The 18,797-nt window shown below is 36.6% G+C and overlaps 1 protein-coding gene across 2 annotated transcripts in view; it reads right to left on the bottom strand.

The window, feature by feature from the left end:
* Nucleotides 1–18,797, bottom strand: part of ankfy1.S (ankyrin repeat and FYVE domain containing 1 S homeolog) — a 40,470-nt gene that overhangs the window by 2,162 nt on the left and 19,511 nt on the right. For both annotated transcript variants that reach the window (XM_018249694.2, XM_041584127.1), the window contains 15 exons: nt 17,811–18,010; nt 15,562–15,659; nt 14,835–15,060; nt 14,038–14,136; nt 11,858–12,011; nt 9,587–9,755; nt 8,400–8,518; nt 7,647–7,803; nt 5,071–5,271; nt 3,950–4,126; nt 3,485–3,632; nt 2,948–3,038; nt 2,512–2,636; nt 1,714–1,860; nt 1,439–1,529 (listed from right to left, as the gene is read on the bottom strand). In XM_018249694.2, coding sequence (XP_018105183.1) covers nt 1,439–1,529; nt 1,714–1,860; nt 2,512–2,636; nt 2,948–3,038; nt 3,485–3,632; nt 3,950–4,126; nt 5,071–5,271; nt 7,647–7,803; nt 8,400–8,518; nt 9,587–9,755; nt 11,858–12,011; nt 14,038–14,136; nt 14,835–15,060; nt 15,562–15,659; nt 17,811–18,010 — 2,202 coding nt within the window. The remainder of the gene's footprint in view (nt 1–1,438; nt 1,530–1,713; nt 1,861–2,511; nt 2,637–2,947; nt 3,039–3,484; nt 3,633–3,949; nt 4,127–5,070; nt 5,272–7,646; nt 7,804–8,399; nt 8,519–9,586; nt 9,756–11,857; nt 12,012–14,037; nt 14,137–14,834; nt 15,061–15,561; nt 15,660–17,810; nt 18,011–18,797) is intronic.

Below are 18,797 nucleotides of genomic sequence, written 5' to 3'. Positions count from 1 at the left end.
AAAGTATATTATGAAAATGGTTTATTTACATGAAGCAGGGTTTTACATATGAACTGTTTTAAACAATATCTTTTTATAGAGACCTACAATGTTCATGGGGTATAGTTTTCCTTTAAGGGTGGTGGCACACGGGGAGATTAGTGGGCAAGTTGGAAAACAGACACAATACATATGTCATTGTTGATTCATATTCTTGCCGACGGGAAAGCATTTTGGGGAGATTAGTCGCCCGCAGTAGTGAAGATTTGTCACTTACTGAATAATCTCCCCTCGTGGGTACAAAATGCAAAAAAAATACCTGCCATGGACAATACTGAAAATTGCTTCTGCTAAAACACACGTAGGGGCCCATTTATTATGCTGTGTGAAATGAAATTTGTTGAAAAAAAAAGGTGTAAAAAGTGTATAAAATAAATGGTGAATTTGTAAAGGTGTGTATTATTTTACACCATTCGAACACCAGATTTGTCACCAATATTTTACACTGCTTCAAACCTTTGTAAGTAAGTTCTGGTGAAAGCTGTTCAAAGAAAAAGCGTGTAAAAAAATTACGCAATTTTTACACCGCATAATAAATATGCTCTGCAGTATTATAGCAAAGCTAATTATCTCTACTGTCTATTTTGTATCCATGACAACTAGCTGCTACTAGTTGCTCTGTGTGTCTTCACCCTAAGTGGCATGTTTATTATGCTGTGTAAAACGATATCCGCAGCAAAAATGGTGTAAAAAGATTTGTAAAATAAATGGCGAGGAAGTGTGTAATTTTATTTGGAGAACAAATTTAGTCAGCACACCGATTCTTAGTATCTTGCCTTGATGGTGCACGTTCTGCAACGACCACTTTCCATTGACAGACCATGTAATGTAGAGAATGAACAGCACCATCGATTTGGATGTAGTTTAAAAAGCCTTTATTTGTGCTCTTGTGGGCATCCCCCGCGACGTTTCAGGCCATGTGGCCTTTTATCAAGCTACTTGATAAAAGGCCACATGGCCTGAAACGTCGCGGGGGATGCCCACAAGAGCACAAATAAAGGCTTTTTAAACTACATCCAAATCGATGGTGCTGTTCATTCTCTACATTACATAGTGTGTAATTTTATGCCATGCAAACGCCAGATTTGACGCCCTTATTTTACATTACCGACGGAAGTCACATAAGAAAAAGCCTCCTCGAGTCACATAATGCACTAGTAGTAGCTTACTTTGTGACCTTGCTCAGGTACTTTCTGGCATCACTGTGGTTGCAGGCATCGCCATGATTATATTTATGCTTGGAATTTATTATATTTAACTGATCTCTGAAAAAGTTTAGCTTTGTGTGTTCAGTTCATAAATAAGTAGTACCAAACCAATTGAAGTGTAGTGGAGAGAAAGTGTGCACATTCAACTTTTGTAAACAAAGTTACACAAACAGTCAAGAAGTTATTCTTACCAGTGGTGCTTTCTGGTTGTGACTCCGAACTTTGCAACACACTCATAACAATTTGAGCCGTCACACCAAGGGGGTTCCTGAGATAGCATATCTAAATTAAAGATAATGAATTCAGAATGTTGTGCTTACTGAGCAGCCCAACTCTAGCTAGTTTGGTTTCAAGGAAACCAGGATATAAACTTAATATGCCAAACAGAAATATTACTATTAATCATCAGACTCATGGTACTATACAGTTACAATGCAATTTCATCATTTTCCTCTGTGATACTCACCTAAAAGTCTAAAAAGAAGCTGTTTGGTTGCAACCTGATAGTTAAATATATTTATCCCTTGGCTGTTATTTACTCCAAGCCTGGCACCAGCTTTCACAATAGCCCGGCAAAGGTTTGCATTTCCCTTAATATATGCTAGTAAAAGCACTGAAAAAGAAGACATGTATGTTTAAGCATAGATGATTAAGAAGAAGCCAAAGATTGGGGAGTACAATGTCATGCTTTGTTGAGAGATCGCCTGTTCTGCAGGTGAAAAAGCATCTGAAAATAGCCTTTCATTAAAAAGAATGGCAATTCCCATTCTCCTGAATTAAAGGGTATCTTCGCATGCTTTATTCCGACAAGAGATTGCATATATGTGACACTGCCCTTATTTCAACCTGAAATGGTCGAAACTAAACATGAAAAATAGAACACATGTTATGTAATAAAAGGCTCTAAGTTGCCCAGAAGTGATAGCCCATAACAAATAATCAGCAGGTTAAATTTACCAATCACCTGCTTAAAAGCAAATATCTAATTGGTTGCTATGGGTAACTGTTCCTGGGCTTATTTATAACCTTCCCACAGAGCAGAGGTTCACACACTGAACAGAGTATTTAATGTGCAAACAGAATTTTTTATTAAATATGGCAAATGTTTATTAAATATATTAAAATATAGCTGTATTTATTGTTCTTAGCATCAGCATAAAAAAGGAATAGCGGACAAATTTTTATGAGGGAGATAATATGCCTTACAGTACAGCACATATTGATGATAGTTTAAACTGTAATCCCATAACATTGTAACACTTACCAGTGTTTCCTTCTGCATCTGGTTTATCGAGAGGATACTCTGGCATACATTCCAAAAAGAGTTCAAAGATGGCAGCAGCATTTTCCTTTCCATATTGCCCCAAAATATGCATTGGTGACTGACCTCTGCCAAAAATGAACATAGTTAGTGAAATTATATAAGGCCTGTGATGACACTGATTGGGCCTCTTATGGATGCAGCAGTAAAAGTCGCAGAGGCCAAACATGGACACTACTTTTGATATTACAATTTGTCATTATCTCCAAGTATTATTGTGGGTTGATGAAACTTTTTGTTTTCGCCCACTTAGTTCTTTATATCAAATTATATAAATACTAATGTCTCTGAATGGATTCATTATGGAAAAGCTAAATGCCTCCTCAGTCTTAAAATAAAACATTTACATTAATTCATTATGTTGTGTTTTGCTACTTACCTTAAGTTTAAAGCCTCTGCGTCCACATTGCATTCAGTTAAAAGGCAGCGAATATTATTCAAACGACCATGCATTACTGCCAGATGCAGAGCTGCAGAGAGAAGCAGAAAAGACTGCTATAATTTCAGCAATGATTTTTAATACACAGGGACTGAAACCGATGAGATAATATTTTTATACAAAATAAAAGGATATCTAAAATGTGTAGAGGAAATCATTACAAGAGAACACTCCCAGCTACTGCATTCACAACTTATTAACATAGACCAAAGCTTTGAATCATGCACAGCATCTATAACTCAAAGAATATTGGCCAGATATGTTAAAATGGGTTTATCTTATAAGTGGATAGGACAACAAACCATAGAAAATACAAGTAAATTCCTGATTCATGACATTTAAATGTGGCTCATAGAGTTTTGTTTGTAAATGCTGTCTCTAAAAATACTTTCATTATTAAGTATAACATTTTTGTCAAGGGAAAACTGTTTACTGTATGAACAATGTATACTACTCATAAAATGCTGTTGATCTTACCATTGTTTCCATTCTCGTCTGCAGCACTAAAGTCAACACCATTCTCCAGGAGAACAGAACAAATAACTGGTAGGTCCTGTTGAGCTGCTAGGTGAAGGGCAGTCTGACGATGCTTGGTAAGTTCATTAACCTTTGCACCTGCAAGAAGCTTCCAGCATACATCAATGATATTATTAACAAAGAAAATCCAAGCAATTTGTATTATGCCATATCTCTGTTCATATCAGATATAAGGTAAAGTTGTAAGTCTGCATTTTAGCCACAGTATTATCTGTTTGTTCATGTCTTACATACTTTAAAAATTGGATTTTTATGAAAAAATATATTCCATAAAGAATCTCAAAATGAATAAACAAACAGATTAAAAAGTTTATGAGCTAGGTACACAGCCAAAGCGTAAAATGCATTTAATAATTAACAGGTTTCACTGTGTAACTAAAACTACAAATAAAAATCTATTCATACCAGGTTCCGGACAATAATCTCTGATCCTGCTTGCACAGCTAGATGCAGTGGGGTTAACTTGGAGACATCTTGGACTCTTGAATTAACGTTAGCCTGGACACTTATCAGGAACAAGACACTCTCGATGTCTGAATTCTGAACTGCAACGTGCAAGAAGTTCCTTCCTTTGTTGTCCACCTAAGGAAGGAAGAAAAAAAATGCATTTGCAATTGCAAGCATGCACTTTGAAAATTTTTAATACAATTCCACAAGAGCACAAATGAGACAAACAAACTGAACCACATCTCAGTGATACAGCTCTCCCAGATAACAAGCCACTGCGTACAAGAAAATTATATTGTCTGAAATACCATTCAGGCCAGAATATGACAAAGGATTTATAATCCTATACAGACCCTGATGATGCGTTTCCTACTGGCTGAATAAAGGCTGTCCATGAACTTCATGATAAAGTATAGGACCTGTGATATCAGGCTAGCTGATGTCAAAGAGACTGTGATTTTGTAAAGTAAGGATAAAGTCACTGAAAATTCTGAATAGCTTTTTAATAGACGGAAAGAACTGAAATGTGTAATATACACATTTATTGTTAGATATTTGATATACAGTGTAATTGTCCAGTGTTTTTAAGTGGACTATATATGCCATGCCAGAATGCCCAAAACTATTTTCATTGACTGCCAAATTCACAGTCAGCGGGTTTCAGGAATGCTGGCTTTTGTATTTGGGCTGCTTAAAAATGTGCTGCAGAAAAAATGGTAGCCAACAAGAATAAGGCAGGATAAGGTGAACTGCATCCTGAGAAATGTTTTCTTTGGTGCTCCCTTCCACTATCCAAAACAGGACCACGGCAGATTTAATGCATAATGTGCTGCTTTATTCAGTCATGGACATGATAAAGTTTATAAAAGTTAGGTGAGAAACTGTACATGTAATTCCTCACTGTGCAGGCAACAGCCTATAGCATAAAGGTTCCACAAAGTGGAATGTGATCAGAATATAGTGATTTTGAGTACCATTTTATAAGACAAATAACTAACCTGGGCCCCTCCAGCATTAACTGTACTACAACTTCCAATAACCACCAATTGCAGATGCGATGTAAAATCTAGTCCTTTTACCTGCTCGGCTGCTCCTGGTTCCCGCTTCAGAATTGCCTCAGCAGCCTTGTTATTTTTAAAAGTCATGGCACATCTGAATGGGGTCATACCCTGCCTGTCACGAACATTCAGCCGGATGTCAGGGTGTGAGATCAATAACTGGATAATGACACGATGCTGGTTGCTAATAGCAACGTGGATTGGAGTTCTTCCCTCTGCATCCTGAGGTGGACAAAAAGACATGGACATGGCCATACTATTTTATTAAATGTGTTCATTTTAACAGTTGTGTAATCTAAATGTGCATTATGATGCCGTGAGTTTACAGTGCCCTAAGGGCACATTCCAAGACTATGAGCCCATGGAAATGGAGAGCCAGTGGCTCTGGACTTATACATGCAGATCTAAAACCAGTAAGCCCATTTTTTAGGCAGTCATCTGGTACACAAAACTGAAATACACTGCATGCACTGGATTCTAACCACTATGAAATACGTATACCAGTAAACCTATTCACAGTTCCAAACAAAGACTAGTAATTGTGTTTATCATGGATACTCATAGTATAAAATATAGTTATTGCAGGGCTAGTGCTATAGTGGATAACTGTGTTTAACATTTTAATACAAAGACAAATGGCATCCTGTGGGAAAAGGCACAAGAATTTTCTTCTTGGCTACACTTCAGATTTGCTGGAAAGATGGACTGGCTGAATCGTTAGAACTAAACCCTAAAAACGAATAAGGCTAAAATGCCATATGTACATACTGAACTTATTGCACCAGCCTAAAGTTTCAGCATCTCAATAGCAGCAATGATCCAGGACTTCAAACTGTTAGCAGAGAGCTGATCTGAACTGCATGTGCAGCTTCTCTGTAAGTGAGGACAGACACACCAACTTCCGTGTGAACAGTAACTTGGTTGCTTTATAGAACTCAGCATAACGTGTGCAACAGCAACTTTTCAAAGAGAGTATACACAGGAACAATCTCTGTCTGCTGTTTTCCAACACAAACTTGTCACAGGGGGTCACCATCTTGGAAAGTGTCTGCTTAGGGGTCCATGTAAATTATCAAGCAGAAAATAAGGTTGGTCTGTAATAGAAGCTGATGTTACATTTCATTCTGATGCTAGTTGCACTGGTTTCTGTGCTGTCATGTAGTAATTATCTATATTAATTACTAATCAGCCATATATTGTGAAATGTATATTCTATGTGTACTGTATATATTAAGTTGGTCCCTAAGCTCAGTACATGAAAGCATCACAGAGCATGTGTGGGGAGCTACTGGGGCATCTTTGGAGACACAGATCTTTACTGCTAAAGGGCTGTGGTTGCCATGCCATAATACACAACATTTCTAGCCTACTTCTTTAGTTAAGCTTTAGTTCTTCTTTAAACAGCTGATAATATAAAAAATGTCCAGCAATAAGTAAGTATGCAAGTCTCATTTGAGTAATGTGACTCAATAGTGGGCACTAAAAACAAACAGTGGGAGATTAAATGACAAGAGATCACTCCTTTACACAAGAAGGGTATTTTCAGGTGGTCCTTCACTTTAAGGTTGGCAAATGTGGAATGCTCTACCTGGTAACGATGTACAGCATAATACCCTAAGCAAATACTGTAAGAGAGGCTAGTATGTCTTTTTGAACAGAAATGTGTATAAACGAGAAAGCATATATATGTGCGGAGAGAGTAAGAACACGTGGGTAATTTTTAAGCCTCATTTGCACCGTGGCTTTTACAATATGTGAAAAGTAAGTTTACTATCTACTTATGGCAAAAATGAAAATTTATTATGCAAAAAGTGATACAGGTTTGTTTTGTCTAAACAGAACTATGCTGTAATAACACTGTATCAATTCCTTTTACATGATTAAAAGAATACAGTTTCTTTCCTTTTACTTAAAAAAACATATTTTTGGAAATCCTAAATTCAATTCATATACATTTTCAATGTACTATACAGCTTGTATATTATATGCTATGCCACTGTGCGCCCTATTGCACATAACTGACTTAGGCGTGAGTAAATAAAGCTCTCCCTTTTGATTTTCCTCCGGCCCTCAGTTACGCAGGGTAATGAAATTACAACTCAGTAAAAGTAAACAAACACAGGCAACAGAAATGTGCTCGAGAGTTTCTGGTCAGTGGGGAAATGGTTTCTAAAAGATGCTTTGAATAATTGTTGGAAACATTTAAATATTTGAAGGGTCAGCTTTTACCAGATACCAGGCAAAATCTACCAGGTCTGATATGGTAGAAGCTCCTAAAGCATACATGTGAAAGCACTGTGAACTCTGCAACACTTAGGGCCAGATTTATCAAAGTGTGAGATTAAAACTCGCCACAGAAAAACTGACTCACTTTCTATTCAATTTTTAAAAGCATATTTATCAAAAGGGTAACTCCATTGATAAATACAATTCTAAAATCCCATAGGAATGAATAGAAAGTGAGGGTATTTTTTCTGTGGTGAGTTTTAATCTCACACTTTGATAAATCTGGCCCTTAAAATTAATTTTCTCTGCTATGTGTATGACATTACTTTAAGGACCTAATTTTTACTTCCAGAATAAAGAATCTACTATACCTGAGCATTTACATTGGCACCAAACTCCAAAAGGCACTGTACCACCTCCTCCAGTCCCCAAGAAGCTGCTAAATGCAAGGGGGTCTGCCCATCTCTGGCCTCTTCTTCTCCTTCTCCATTTGGTCCAGGCTTTCTAGTACTATTTACATCACAGCCACTGGGATCAGAGCAAAAATAATCAAACAACTCAAAATTATTTAGTCAGCTACTGCTTTACCTTGCATTTTATTTGCAGAAGCTGAAAAATACTGTCATCATATAGGAATGAGACATATCTTTTTTTACACTGTAAGCTATTCAGCACGGCCCTCTTTATCTTTGTATTACCTGCATTGTTATATGTAATCAGTATGTTCAATGTATTCCATTTCATATATTGAGCACTGTCAAATATTTTGCACTATATTATTAATAGTTCTAAAGTTATTTTATGTAACAAAACAAATCGACCAGACCAATTTAGCCCATGAACTGGGTGGTGAAATTGGCCAAAATGTACTCATTTGCCAAGCTTGTCAAACAAATCGATCTTCCATGTTTGGTCATAGTAGAATGGAAATCACCTGGATAAAAATAAGGAAAACCCCATTTGTGAATATGCATTGTCCTAGTGGTGAAATTTGGGAACATTGTCTGAAATGATCACGTGCTAAAGAAATATCTGGTATTGCCCCAAAGTATCAGTAGTATACACTGTTTAATGCAGCTGGAAGAGTTCAAAATAATGTATAAATAACAAGGTCTGTGTCTAACCTGCGAATAATAAAACAAGCAATCTGCTCTTTGTTTTCATCAATTGCTCGATGAAGCAGTGTCTGCTGACATCCACTTGGCCCTGGCCCCCAAAATGTAGCATCACATCCATGTCTTACCTGAAGAAGAAATAATAGTGCAAAAATTAGCAATTAGTCCACATTTAAATAATTACCTAAGTTAATTTTGTCAAGTAAACATGATTTTATTTTGTCTTATCTACGCAAATCCCTGTGAGTATTCATCATCTTCATTTGAAGTACCAAGTACACCAAAAGTAAGCAATGACTACAGTAGTCTTGTTAAGTTTTTTTTATTAAATATTCAAAGAAATATTTAAAAAATTAAAACGTGAATGGAAAACTCTGGCACCTAAAGCTGTCCAAGATGCCATAGAAGTCAATGGGAAGTATATCCCATTCAAGAAAGGTTTCTTGGTGCTGTTGTCAATTCACTTCACTGACAAATGTGATTTTTATTTGTGACCAACTTTTTTTTATACTGTGATTACCCTTTATTCTATGCTCGATTCTATGCTTGGAACCTGGGAATCACCAGATAAGGAGCATTTAACCCCAAAATACTGTACTGTCTTTTGCTAACAAAAGACAAATTGAATACTGGCAAACATGTTTGGAACTCAGGTATCCACTCAGGTGGATAACAGGTAATCAAATAGTAAATTCCATACCTGTGAATGGCATGCATTCTTCAAGTTTAATATACATGGTTATGGAATAGGCCAGGGTGGGTTTCACTGTAAACACCTATTCATTTAATTACAGCTAAACTGAAAAATCAGAAAATCAGCTATGTTGTTACCATGGATATTTACTAGAAAGGAGGCTATACAAAGTACAAGTTCTTGCATACAGAGCATGGCCGGGCCAAATTTCTACTGCACCTCAGACAGAGCACCAAGACCTTTGCGCTCTATGCACACTCTGCTTACCCCTAGTTCTGGCCCTGATATATAATGTGTTGTGATATTTACTGTTATATTCACATTATATCATTGTACGCCTATGCCTTTTTTAGAATCTTGCAGGTAACATAATGTAGAAAATATAATTTTTTAGCCACCCTGCTGAAAAAGGACACATGCATATTTCTGGCTTTAGCAAATTTAGCATAAATTTCATTGGCCCTTTGGTAACAGTTTGATGCACAAGGGTACGTAGACTTACCAGAGTTGAGGCAATATCCTCCTGTTCATTCTCTAGAGCAAGCCACAAAGGGGGGTTCCCTTGTTCATCAGTAACAGACATATCAGCACCTCTTGTACAAATGGCATCCACCACTAAAGGAAGCTGATTTTTAATGGCAAGCTGAAGTGCTGTCTCACCATCCCGGGTTCTGTAATACATGTAAAACATGCACTTTTTACTATGACAATTTAGTAGGAGAATATTAGTAGGAAAGTATATACTATTTATATTTCCACATTTTTCATGCTGCTAACCTTCACATACAAACAGCATGTTACTGCTGTTGGTAGGATTTTAATACAGAAAGTTAGACACACTCTAGATATGGTGGAAGGAGAAAAAATGTGCTGGGCTTCAAGCCTTAATCAAATCAGTTACAATCAGGTCCATATTTACATATGCAGTGATTCTTGAAAGTATGTGAACCATTTGAATTTTTCCATATTTTTATATGAATGTCATCTTAAACATCATTTGAGTCCTAAAAGTAGATGATTAAAACCTAATTAAACAAATAAAACAAAAATGATTATATTTGGACATGTATTTATGGAAAAAAATTATACAATACCATATCTGTGTGTGGCAAAAGTAAGTTAATCTTTAGGATTATCATATAATTTGAAGGTGAAATCAGAGGCTGGTGTTTTCAGCCATTGGGATGACAATCAGGTGTGAGTTTATTAAAAAAACAGGGACCCAGCAAAGCCCGATCACATTTGTGGCTGTGTGTCGTGGCTCCAACAAAGGCCCTCAGAAAAAAGTTATTGATGCACATAAGGCTGGGCAAGGTTACAAGACTATCTCTTAAAGGGATACTGTCATGGTAAAACATTTTTTTCAAAATGAATCAGTGCTGCTCCAGCAGACTTCTACACTGAAATCAGTTTTTAAAAAGAGCAAATTATTTTTTCTTTTATATTTAATGTTGAAATCTGACATGGGGCTAGACATTTTGTAAGTTTCCCAGGTGCCCCCAGTCAAGTGACTTGTGCTCTGATAAACTTCAGTATCACCCTCCTCCCTTCTCCCCCAGCAGCCCATCAGCAGATCAATGGGAAGGTAACCAGATAACCGCTCCTTGGTAGATATAAGAACAGCACACAGTAGTAAAAATCCATGTCCCACTGCGACTCCTTCAGTTACACGGAGTAGGAAAAACAATATCCTGTCAAGAAGCAGTTCCATAGTGCAGCACTGGCTTTTTCTGAAAGCACATGACCAGGCTAAATGACCTGAGATAGCTGCCTACACGACAATATTACAACTAAAATACACTTGTTGGGTTAGGAATTACATTTTACATGGTAGAGTGAATTATTTACAGTGTAAACAATGTAATTTAGGAATAAATACTACAGTCCCTTTAGAGTTTGGCTTCCACCAATTAACAGTCTGTGCACAAATGGAGGAAATTCAAGACCATTGTTACCCTACCCATAAGAGGTCGACCATCAACGATAACTCTAACTGCAAGGCGTCTAATATTCCAAGAGGTTACAAAGGAACACTAGGTAACTTCTAAACAACTGAAGGCCTGTTTTACATTGGTGAATGTTGATGTTTATGAGTCCACCATCAGGAGAACACTGATCAGCAATTGTGTGTATGGCAGGGTAGTAAGGAGAAATTTATTGCTCTCCCCCAAAAATATTGCTCACTGTGTAAAGCTTGCTAAAGATCATGTGGATACTGGAAGAATGTAGACGGATAAAGCCAAAATAGAACTTTTTGTCTTAAACGAGGAGAAAAACACGGCATTCCAGTATAAAATTCTCATCCAATAACAGAACTAGTTGGTTCTGGGCCAGGGTGCAGGTTTGTCAGATACAAGGGTAAAATCTGCATGTCTATGGCCAGCGTAAGGCAGCAGCCTTAGTGGTGGTGAAATGTTTTAATGTTTTCAAGAAAAACTAAATGTCCAGTTGCCTTTGAATTAATTCTACTAGATATAGTATATCATGACCTGGATACATGAGAATCTTCATAGACATTTTGATACTCCCTTTCCTATTTATAGCCATGGCTGTGTCACAGGACATCAAATACAGCCAGAGGAACAATGGATGGTTGCTATAGAAAGATGAGTGTGCAGACCAAAAACAGATATTTTTTTGCAACAAAATGTTAACTGTTAGGTGCGTGTGTTGCCAAGTGTTCTGGACACCCAATAAATACCAGTGATTGCTTTAATAAAAAGCAACACATTGAAGTTATATGTATATATAAAGATAATTGCAGGAGTCATACCGGACATTAATATCAGCCTGGTGTTCTAGCAGGAACAGGGCACTCTTGCTGTCTTGTCTTTGTATTGCCATATGTAAAAGGGTCTGTCCATCTGACATTGTATCATTGATGGATGCTCCAGAGCCTAGGAGTTGTGCAGCAATTGTGTGCATGCCTGAAAACAAAACACCGATCAATTTTTGTCCAACTGCTACTTCTACAACCTTTAGTGTAAAAAAAAAAAAAAAATGAAAAACTTTGAAACATTACATGAGATTGTTCCACAGGGAAATTGTTTTATGTATGTAAAATGAGCTGAATGTTAGATTAATTCACAATTAATTAAATTCACATCTGCTTTTACTCATGCTTCAGTATTTTTCTTCTTGCAAATACTACATATTAAATAGAAGCCACAGCATGATGACTAGCTCCAACTTTGCGGGTGCAATTGGCAAATCTATGACATCTATGAAATCTTTATATCATAAAATATCTAGGGAGCAGTAGAGCAGGCAGGGAGCAGTAGAGCAGGCTGGGAGCCATTTATTTCTCTTGCAGGGCTGTATTCAGCCCAGGAGCCTTCAGCTTGAAAAAATAAAGGACGGTTTTGAAAATACAAAAGAAAGCACACCCAGCACAGCATAACTATGTATATTATTCATTAATTATTTAATTATTAAAACTATCCTATTCCAATTTTTAAAAAAAACAAATTTCCTTGAGGCCAGGCGTGCCTCAATAACAATTTTATTGTCACCAATGGATTACTTTCACTTAGTTTGGTATAGGTCACCATGCACATCGGGGGTTAATAATACTTTTGACATACGTATACTAGATAAAGGATTGTGCTTTGTAATGGTTGAGAAAGGCAATATTTAATTGCAGTCAGTTCCTTACTAAAGACTTCATAACTGTATTTTAAATAGAGTACATCCCTAGAAATGTAAAAATAAACAACGCTTCCCTTGTAAACGTGGAAAACAAATGCCATCACTATTTTAAATGCCACATTTTATATTGAAATCTGTTGTAAGTAGGGTACATATTTCCTTTTAACAGAGCAAATTTTCCAGTGAAGTCTATAAAGAACACGCTGCTAAAACAACATCAGGTGACTGCAGCAATCACTATATGTAACTATATCATAGGTAAATAGTTAAAGGAATTGTTCAGTGTAAAAATAAAAACTGGGTAAATAAATAGGCGGTGCAAAATAAAAAATGTTTCTAATATAGCTAGTTAGCCAAAAATGTAATGTATAAAGGCTGGAGTGACTGGATGCCAGAATATTACATCCTGCTTTGCAGCTCTCTTGGTTCCCACTGATTGGTTACAGAGACTTGAGAGGGGGGGCACATGGGTTATAACTGTTGCTTTTGAATCTGAGCTAATTGCTGAGGATCAAATGTAAACTCACTGAAAATTTATGTCCCATGTGCCCCCCATCAAGTCACTGACTAACTCAAAGTTAGAGAGCTGAAAAGCAGGAAGTTGAATTTTGTTATGTTAGACATCTGCTCACTCCAGCCTTTACACATTACATTTTTGACTATCTATACATTTTTGACTATATATATATATATATATATATATATATATATATATATATATATATATATATATATATATATATATATATATATATATATATATATATATATATGAAACATTTGTTATTTACCCAGTTTTCATTTGTACACTGAAACGTTCCATTAAGAACCAGAAGCCTCATTTATAAACAATGGGTCCCAATGTGCCCTCCCAACCTTCCCTGATGAATAGTGCAAAGTGCACCTACTGATGCTAGGAACCATGAAATGACGCTCACTCTTGACATGGCTGTTATTCCAGAGGTCACACAGTGAAGTGCATTAATGGTCGCAATAATCGAATCATACATTAATGGTGTTATTAACACACCATGCACTGGCTCACCAGAAGTGACATTGTCCCCACAATGATATGGAAAGCCACATTAGAAATCATTTCAGCATTTATCCTTTTGAAGTTATACTTTATTTAAAACCTGCAGAATAAACTACTACTTTTGGGAGCAACAGGTATAACACCAATAAGCATTTCAATAATTAATAAAATTATAATAAGATAACTAGGCAAGGGCAATATGAAATATCAGTAAGGTTATAATGAGTGTTATATGAATAATTTGTATAGAGAGAGTTGGCTGTACTAACCTGTCCACAGTGCCAGTCCTAACACTGTCTGTTCACTAGAGTCTTTGAGACTGAAATCAGGTATGATCTGAAGATTATTTGTTTCATGAAGAGCATTAGCTGAAAAAACAAACAAAAAAATGTAAAACCATTTGTACAGTATAATTTCACAACTTATTCTATTTATATTATAACCTCACCAATTATATAGCACATGGCATTAATTAAAAAAAAAACATGTATTGGCAACCATGGCAGAAAAGGACCCAAAATACACTTTTTGATATGCAGCCTTTAAAATCTTGATTTTTACAGATCAGATCCTTCTAGGAGTGTAACATAAGTTGTAAATCGGCACTTCTAATAATCCATTCCAATTTATTAACAGATAGCACTTACTTGATACCCCTTGACACTAAACATCTTGTTGTTTGCTATGGGTTATTGCACCTGATAAATCATTGTACCTTTTATAAATGTGTATAATTTATTGCCTTGATATACAACAGTATAGAAGGCAATAATGGCCGGTATGAAAGGTGAGCCTGACAGACAAAGGCTGCTTAAAACTTCAAGCTAAGACAGCAATATTGTAAAACAGGAATAAGACAGGCGAAGAATCAACTTTATATAAACTCTTCTATTCTTATTGTTTATATTTGTATGTGGGCCCTGCACAACAAATAATGTATATAATTAAAAAACTGCAAAATTGTCATAAATTTACTTCATACCAAAAATTCATTATAAGATGAACAAACCCTAACAGCAACTCTTTCCTTTCATAAAATTCTACTATGTTCTAGAAAGATACACACCTTTTTGCTCCAATATAACAGAAACAACATCAGGATGGTTATAGGCAATTGCCATGTGCAGAGGTGTTTGTAAGTAGGTGCTTTCTGCTGGACTGTTTGCTGGAGATCCTCTTGTAGAAGCAATGGGTTCTTCAGTCTGAATATTTGGATTGGCTCCTTGTTGTAAAAGCTCTGCTGTAAGGTTAGAAAGCCCGTGCCGACATGCAGTGTGTAAAGGCGTCTCACCCTGGAAACATTCAATGGAATGGTGCATTTACCATTCATTTTACATATCAAATCACATTTAATGCTTCCTACAATGCAGCCTTTGCAGATATAATACCTTTTGATTCTTGTCCCATCTATGCAATAAGAGTGTAAGCTCTTTGAGACAGGGATCTCAAGGTACCGAAAAGGGTATATACTGTAATGTTTACAAGGTGCTCTTTCATATAACAGCAATGTGCTTTTAAGTGTCAATGTCCTTTTTACACAGAAAAAGCACTAGCTGTCCGTGGTCACTACTACAGCTTCTAACAGCCCCTCCCCCACTTACCTTTCCTGCACTGGAGGGGGCCGCATCAATAGTGCAGAGAACACAATTACCAAGAGCAGTTGATCAACTTGCCTCATGGCAGCAACAAAAATTGTATGTATTTACCCTGGTTCCCTATGTCTAATATGCATTTTCCACTATACCTAAAACATTGATTGGTAATACGTAAAGATGCAAATATATGATGCATACCCATTTATTTTTATGATTGACTTTTGCCCCGTGGGTTGCCAGGAACAGGGAAGCAGCCTCATTGCCTGCAGCAGCAGCTCTTTGTAACAAGCAGTTGGCTGAAAAATGAATACATCAATGAAAAGCATAGTTAGATACAAAGTGTCAGCAGGAAATTTACTAGCACTCAATAATAAAGTAAGTTGCTTGAATTAATCACATTTATTTCTTTTAATCTTTGTAGTTTCTCCTTCCAAATGCTGTCACAGGGATAGTTAGGTGGATTTATAAAGGAACGTGAACAGCAGAAGCAGCATGAGTGCCCAACAAAGATGTTTATGTTTTTATAACTTAAAGGGATATGGTCATGGGAAAAAAATGTTTTTTTTCTTCAAAATGCATCAGTTAATAGTGCTGCTCCAGCAGAATTCTGCACTGAAATCCATTTCTCAAAAGAGCTGCAATCTGACATGGAGCTAGACATATTGTCAGTTTCCCAGCTGTCCTCAGTCATGTGACTTATGCTCTGATAAACTTCAGTCACTCTTTACTGCTGTACTGCAAGTTGGAGTGATATCACCCCCTCCCTTTCCCACCCAGCAGACTTAAACAAAACAATGGGAAGGTAACCAGATAGCAGCTCCCAAACACAAGATAACTGCTGCCTGGTAGATCGAAGAACAGTACTCAATAGTAAAATCCAGGTCCCACTGCGACACATTCAGATACATAGAGTAGGAGAAACAACAGACTGGCAGAAAGCAGTTCCATCCAGCAGTGCTGGCTCTTTCTGAAAGCACATGACCAGGCAAAATGACCTGAGATGGCTGCTTACACACCAATATTACAACTTTAAAAAAATACACTTGCTGGTTTAGGAATGAAATTTTATATTGTAGAGTGAATTATTTGCAGTGTAAACTGTGTAATTTAGAAATAAAAACTACTGTACATCATAAAAATCATGACAGAATCCCTTTAAAGAAGACATACTGTGAGAAAAACAAGAATGTGCCAGTACATCTCTTGTATTATACTCTAAAAGAGATTTGACAGCTCTTTCTCCTGTGTGCCTAATCCCCAGTGCTCAGGAAAGCTGTTCATGCTCATCCGTGGGGAGCGTTCGTTAGGTGAGACGAGAAGCCACCCCTTGCCTGGAGGTTCCAGAAGCATAAATCCAGGCCTCAGAATATCAGTTTCTACAATCATACTAAAAGTTAATTTAAAGGTGAGCAACCCCTTTAAGGTCATGCACAGTGCAGACAGTTCATGTTGTTTGAATATTTTACATTTGAATGGACTAAAATGCTAAGAGGTAATTTACAAACACAGGTGCTAAATTGCAGTTGCACGGTCTTTGATTTTGTTTTCTAATTTGTAGTAGGCTATTCAAAATAAATGACATTTGTGCACTTTAGCACCTATGTTTCTATATCAGCTACTAAGTCTTTAGGGCACATGGGACATTTTTTGGCCACAGTAACATTGTGCTACCACAAGCAACAAAACATCCCTAGTTTCCTACATGTCTGTTTCTGAATTAGCTTGAAGATGCCTCGTGAGGAAACTACTTCACACTGCGTATCACATTGCTGCCAGCGGCAAGAAACAAGGGACGTTTTGTCGCCCGCAGTAGCACAGATTTATCATGGATGAAAACTTTCTGTGTACTAGGGCCCTTAGGAGATGCAACGTCTTTCACTTTTATTATTTATAAGTTGCTGAAGGCTCATGTGGGAATAGTAAAGTTGCAGGCCACCTAAGGAAGAGACTTCTGTAGTTCCTTTTATAGAATCTTTGAATGTAATAATTGCTCTAGAATCTCTTTAGTATGCTTTACTAGTATCTCCTTAAACATTTTACTTTTTACTCAATTTGTATCAATAACTTTTAGAATAAAACAGAAATAGATTATACCAAATACTGTGGCCATTGAATTAATGGTCTTAATATACAGATTTAACTTTTAACTAAATCGGATCAAATTGTATGCCACGAGCAAGTGCTATGCTTACTGGTACCTACACCTGTAAAAGGCTGTCAATCTGCGTATTAAATATATGCATCCAGTCAAGCGATTTTACCTCCCCTATACCCTCAAACAGTCAGAAATTATGAAAACTAAAACATTCCTTACCGCCAACAAATTAAACACTTTTGAAATGCAGAAAAACAAGTTTTATTCCTTTATAATGTGTACAGATTCAATCACACCTGCTTTTTTGTTAAAATCATAAGCTCAGACATGAATACAAACCTCGTGTGTTTACCTGTTACAGTGTCTGGTGCATCTGTGTTGCTGCCCCTTTTAATAAGTCTTGCTGCAAAGCTGTTTTCATCAAATGAAGTGCCATTCACAACAGGGATATCATCAAAGGGATTTACAGACTGGTCAGAGGACACGGTGATATACTGAACAGCAAGCCATAGAGCCGTACTTCCCTCGTGATCCTTCAGCTCTAGATCTAATCTAACATAAAATCAATTGTCAAATAAAATTCACTGATAACACCACTGCATTGGTAAAGGCTAACGCCAGAACAATTGTGTATTGTTATTTGTCACCTGTTAACCCGGAGAAAGAAATATAAACAATAGGTTTCAGAAACAATCTTTGACAAATGTGATCTGAGCACTTTGTTATAAAAATAGCTAGGATCTTAACCATAAAGCCCGGAAGTTTTTTTGTGTGAGAAAGAAAGGGAGTTTACAATTTCACTTTTCTTTGTAAGCTCAAAACTTATCGACTATGTAAGTTTTAACTAATAATTTTTTTTCCCAAACTATTTTGGGATAACATAAGGTTTTATGGACAGATGCATTAAGTATTTTATTGTTGATGTTGAGTTTTAAAAAAATAAGTTATCCTTGCTAATGTGGAAATTGTAATTTTTGAACTTTTATAGGTCTGGCAGAAAGAGTAAATGAAACTGTACATGCTTCGAATTGTTTTGATGACGTCTAATGCGATATACAGTGCCTCTATATGACCATTGGTAAAAAATGCTAACTTAAAATGTTGGTCATACAAAGATGTTGTAGGATAATGCCAACCGTTTCTACTGGAATGCTGCCCAGTCAGCATCCACAACACACAACCAATCCTGCAACAGCAACAACTCAGACTTGCAGTTTGCCCTAAAAACATGGAAGCAATGTTAATGGAAGTGAAAAAGAAGTACTGGATACAAAAAAAGCCAACTCACTCAACTCAAACTACAGCCTCCCTACAGCCAAACCAAATACTAGTTTCTCCA

The sequence above is a fragment of the Xenopus laevis genome, chromosome 2S, assembly GCF_017654675.1.
Source record: "Xenopus laevis strain J_2021 chromosome 2S, Xenopus_laevis_v10.1, whole genome shotgun sequence".
Taxonomy (NCBI): Eukaryota; Metazoa; Chordata; class Amphibia; order Anura; family Pipidae; genus Xenopus; species Xenopus laevis.
This window is presented reverse-complemented; position numbering and strand designations above follow the sequence as displayed.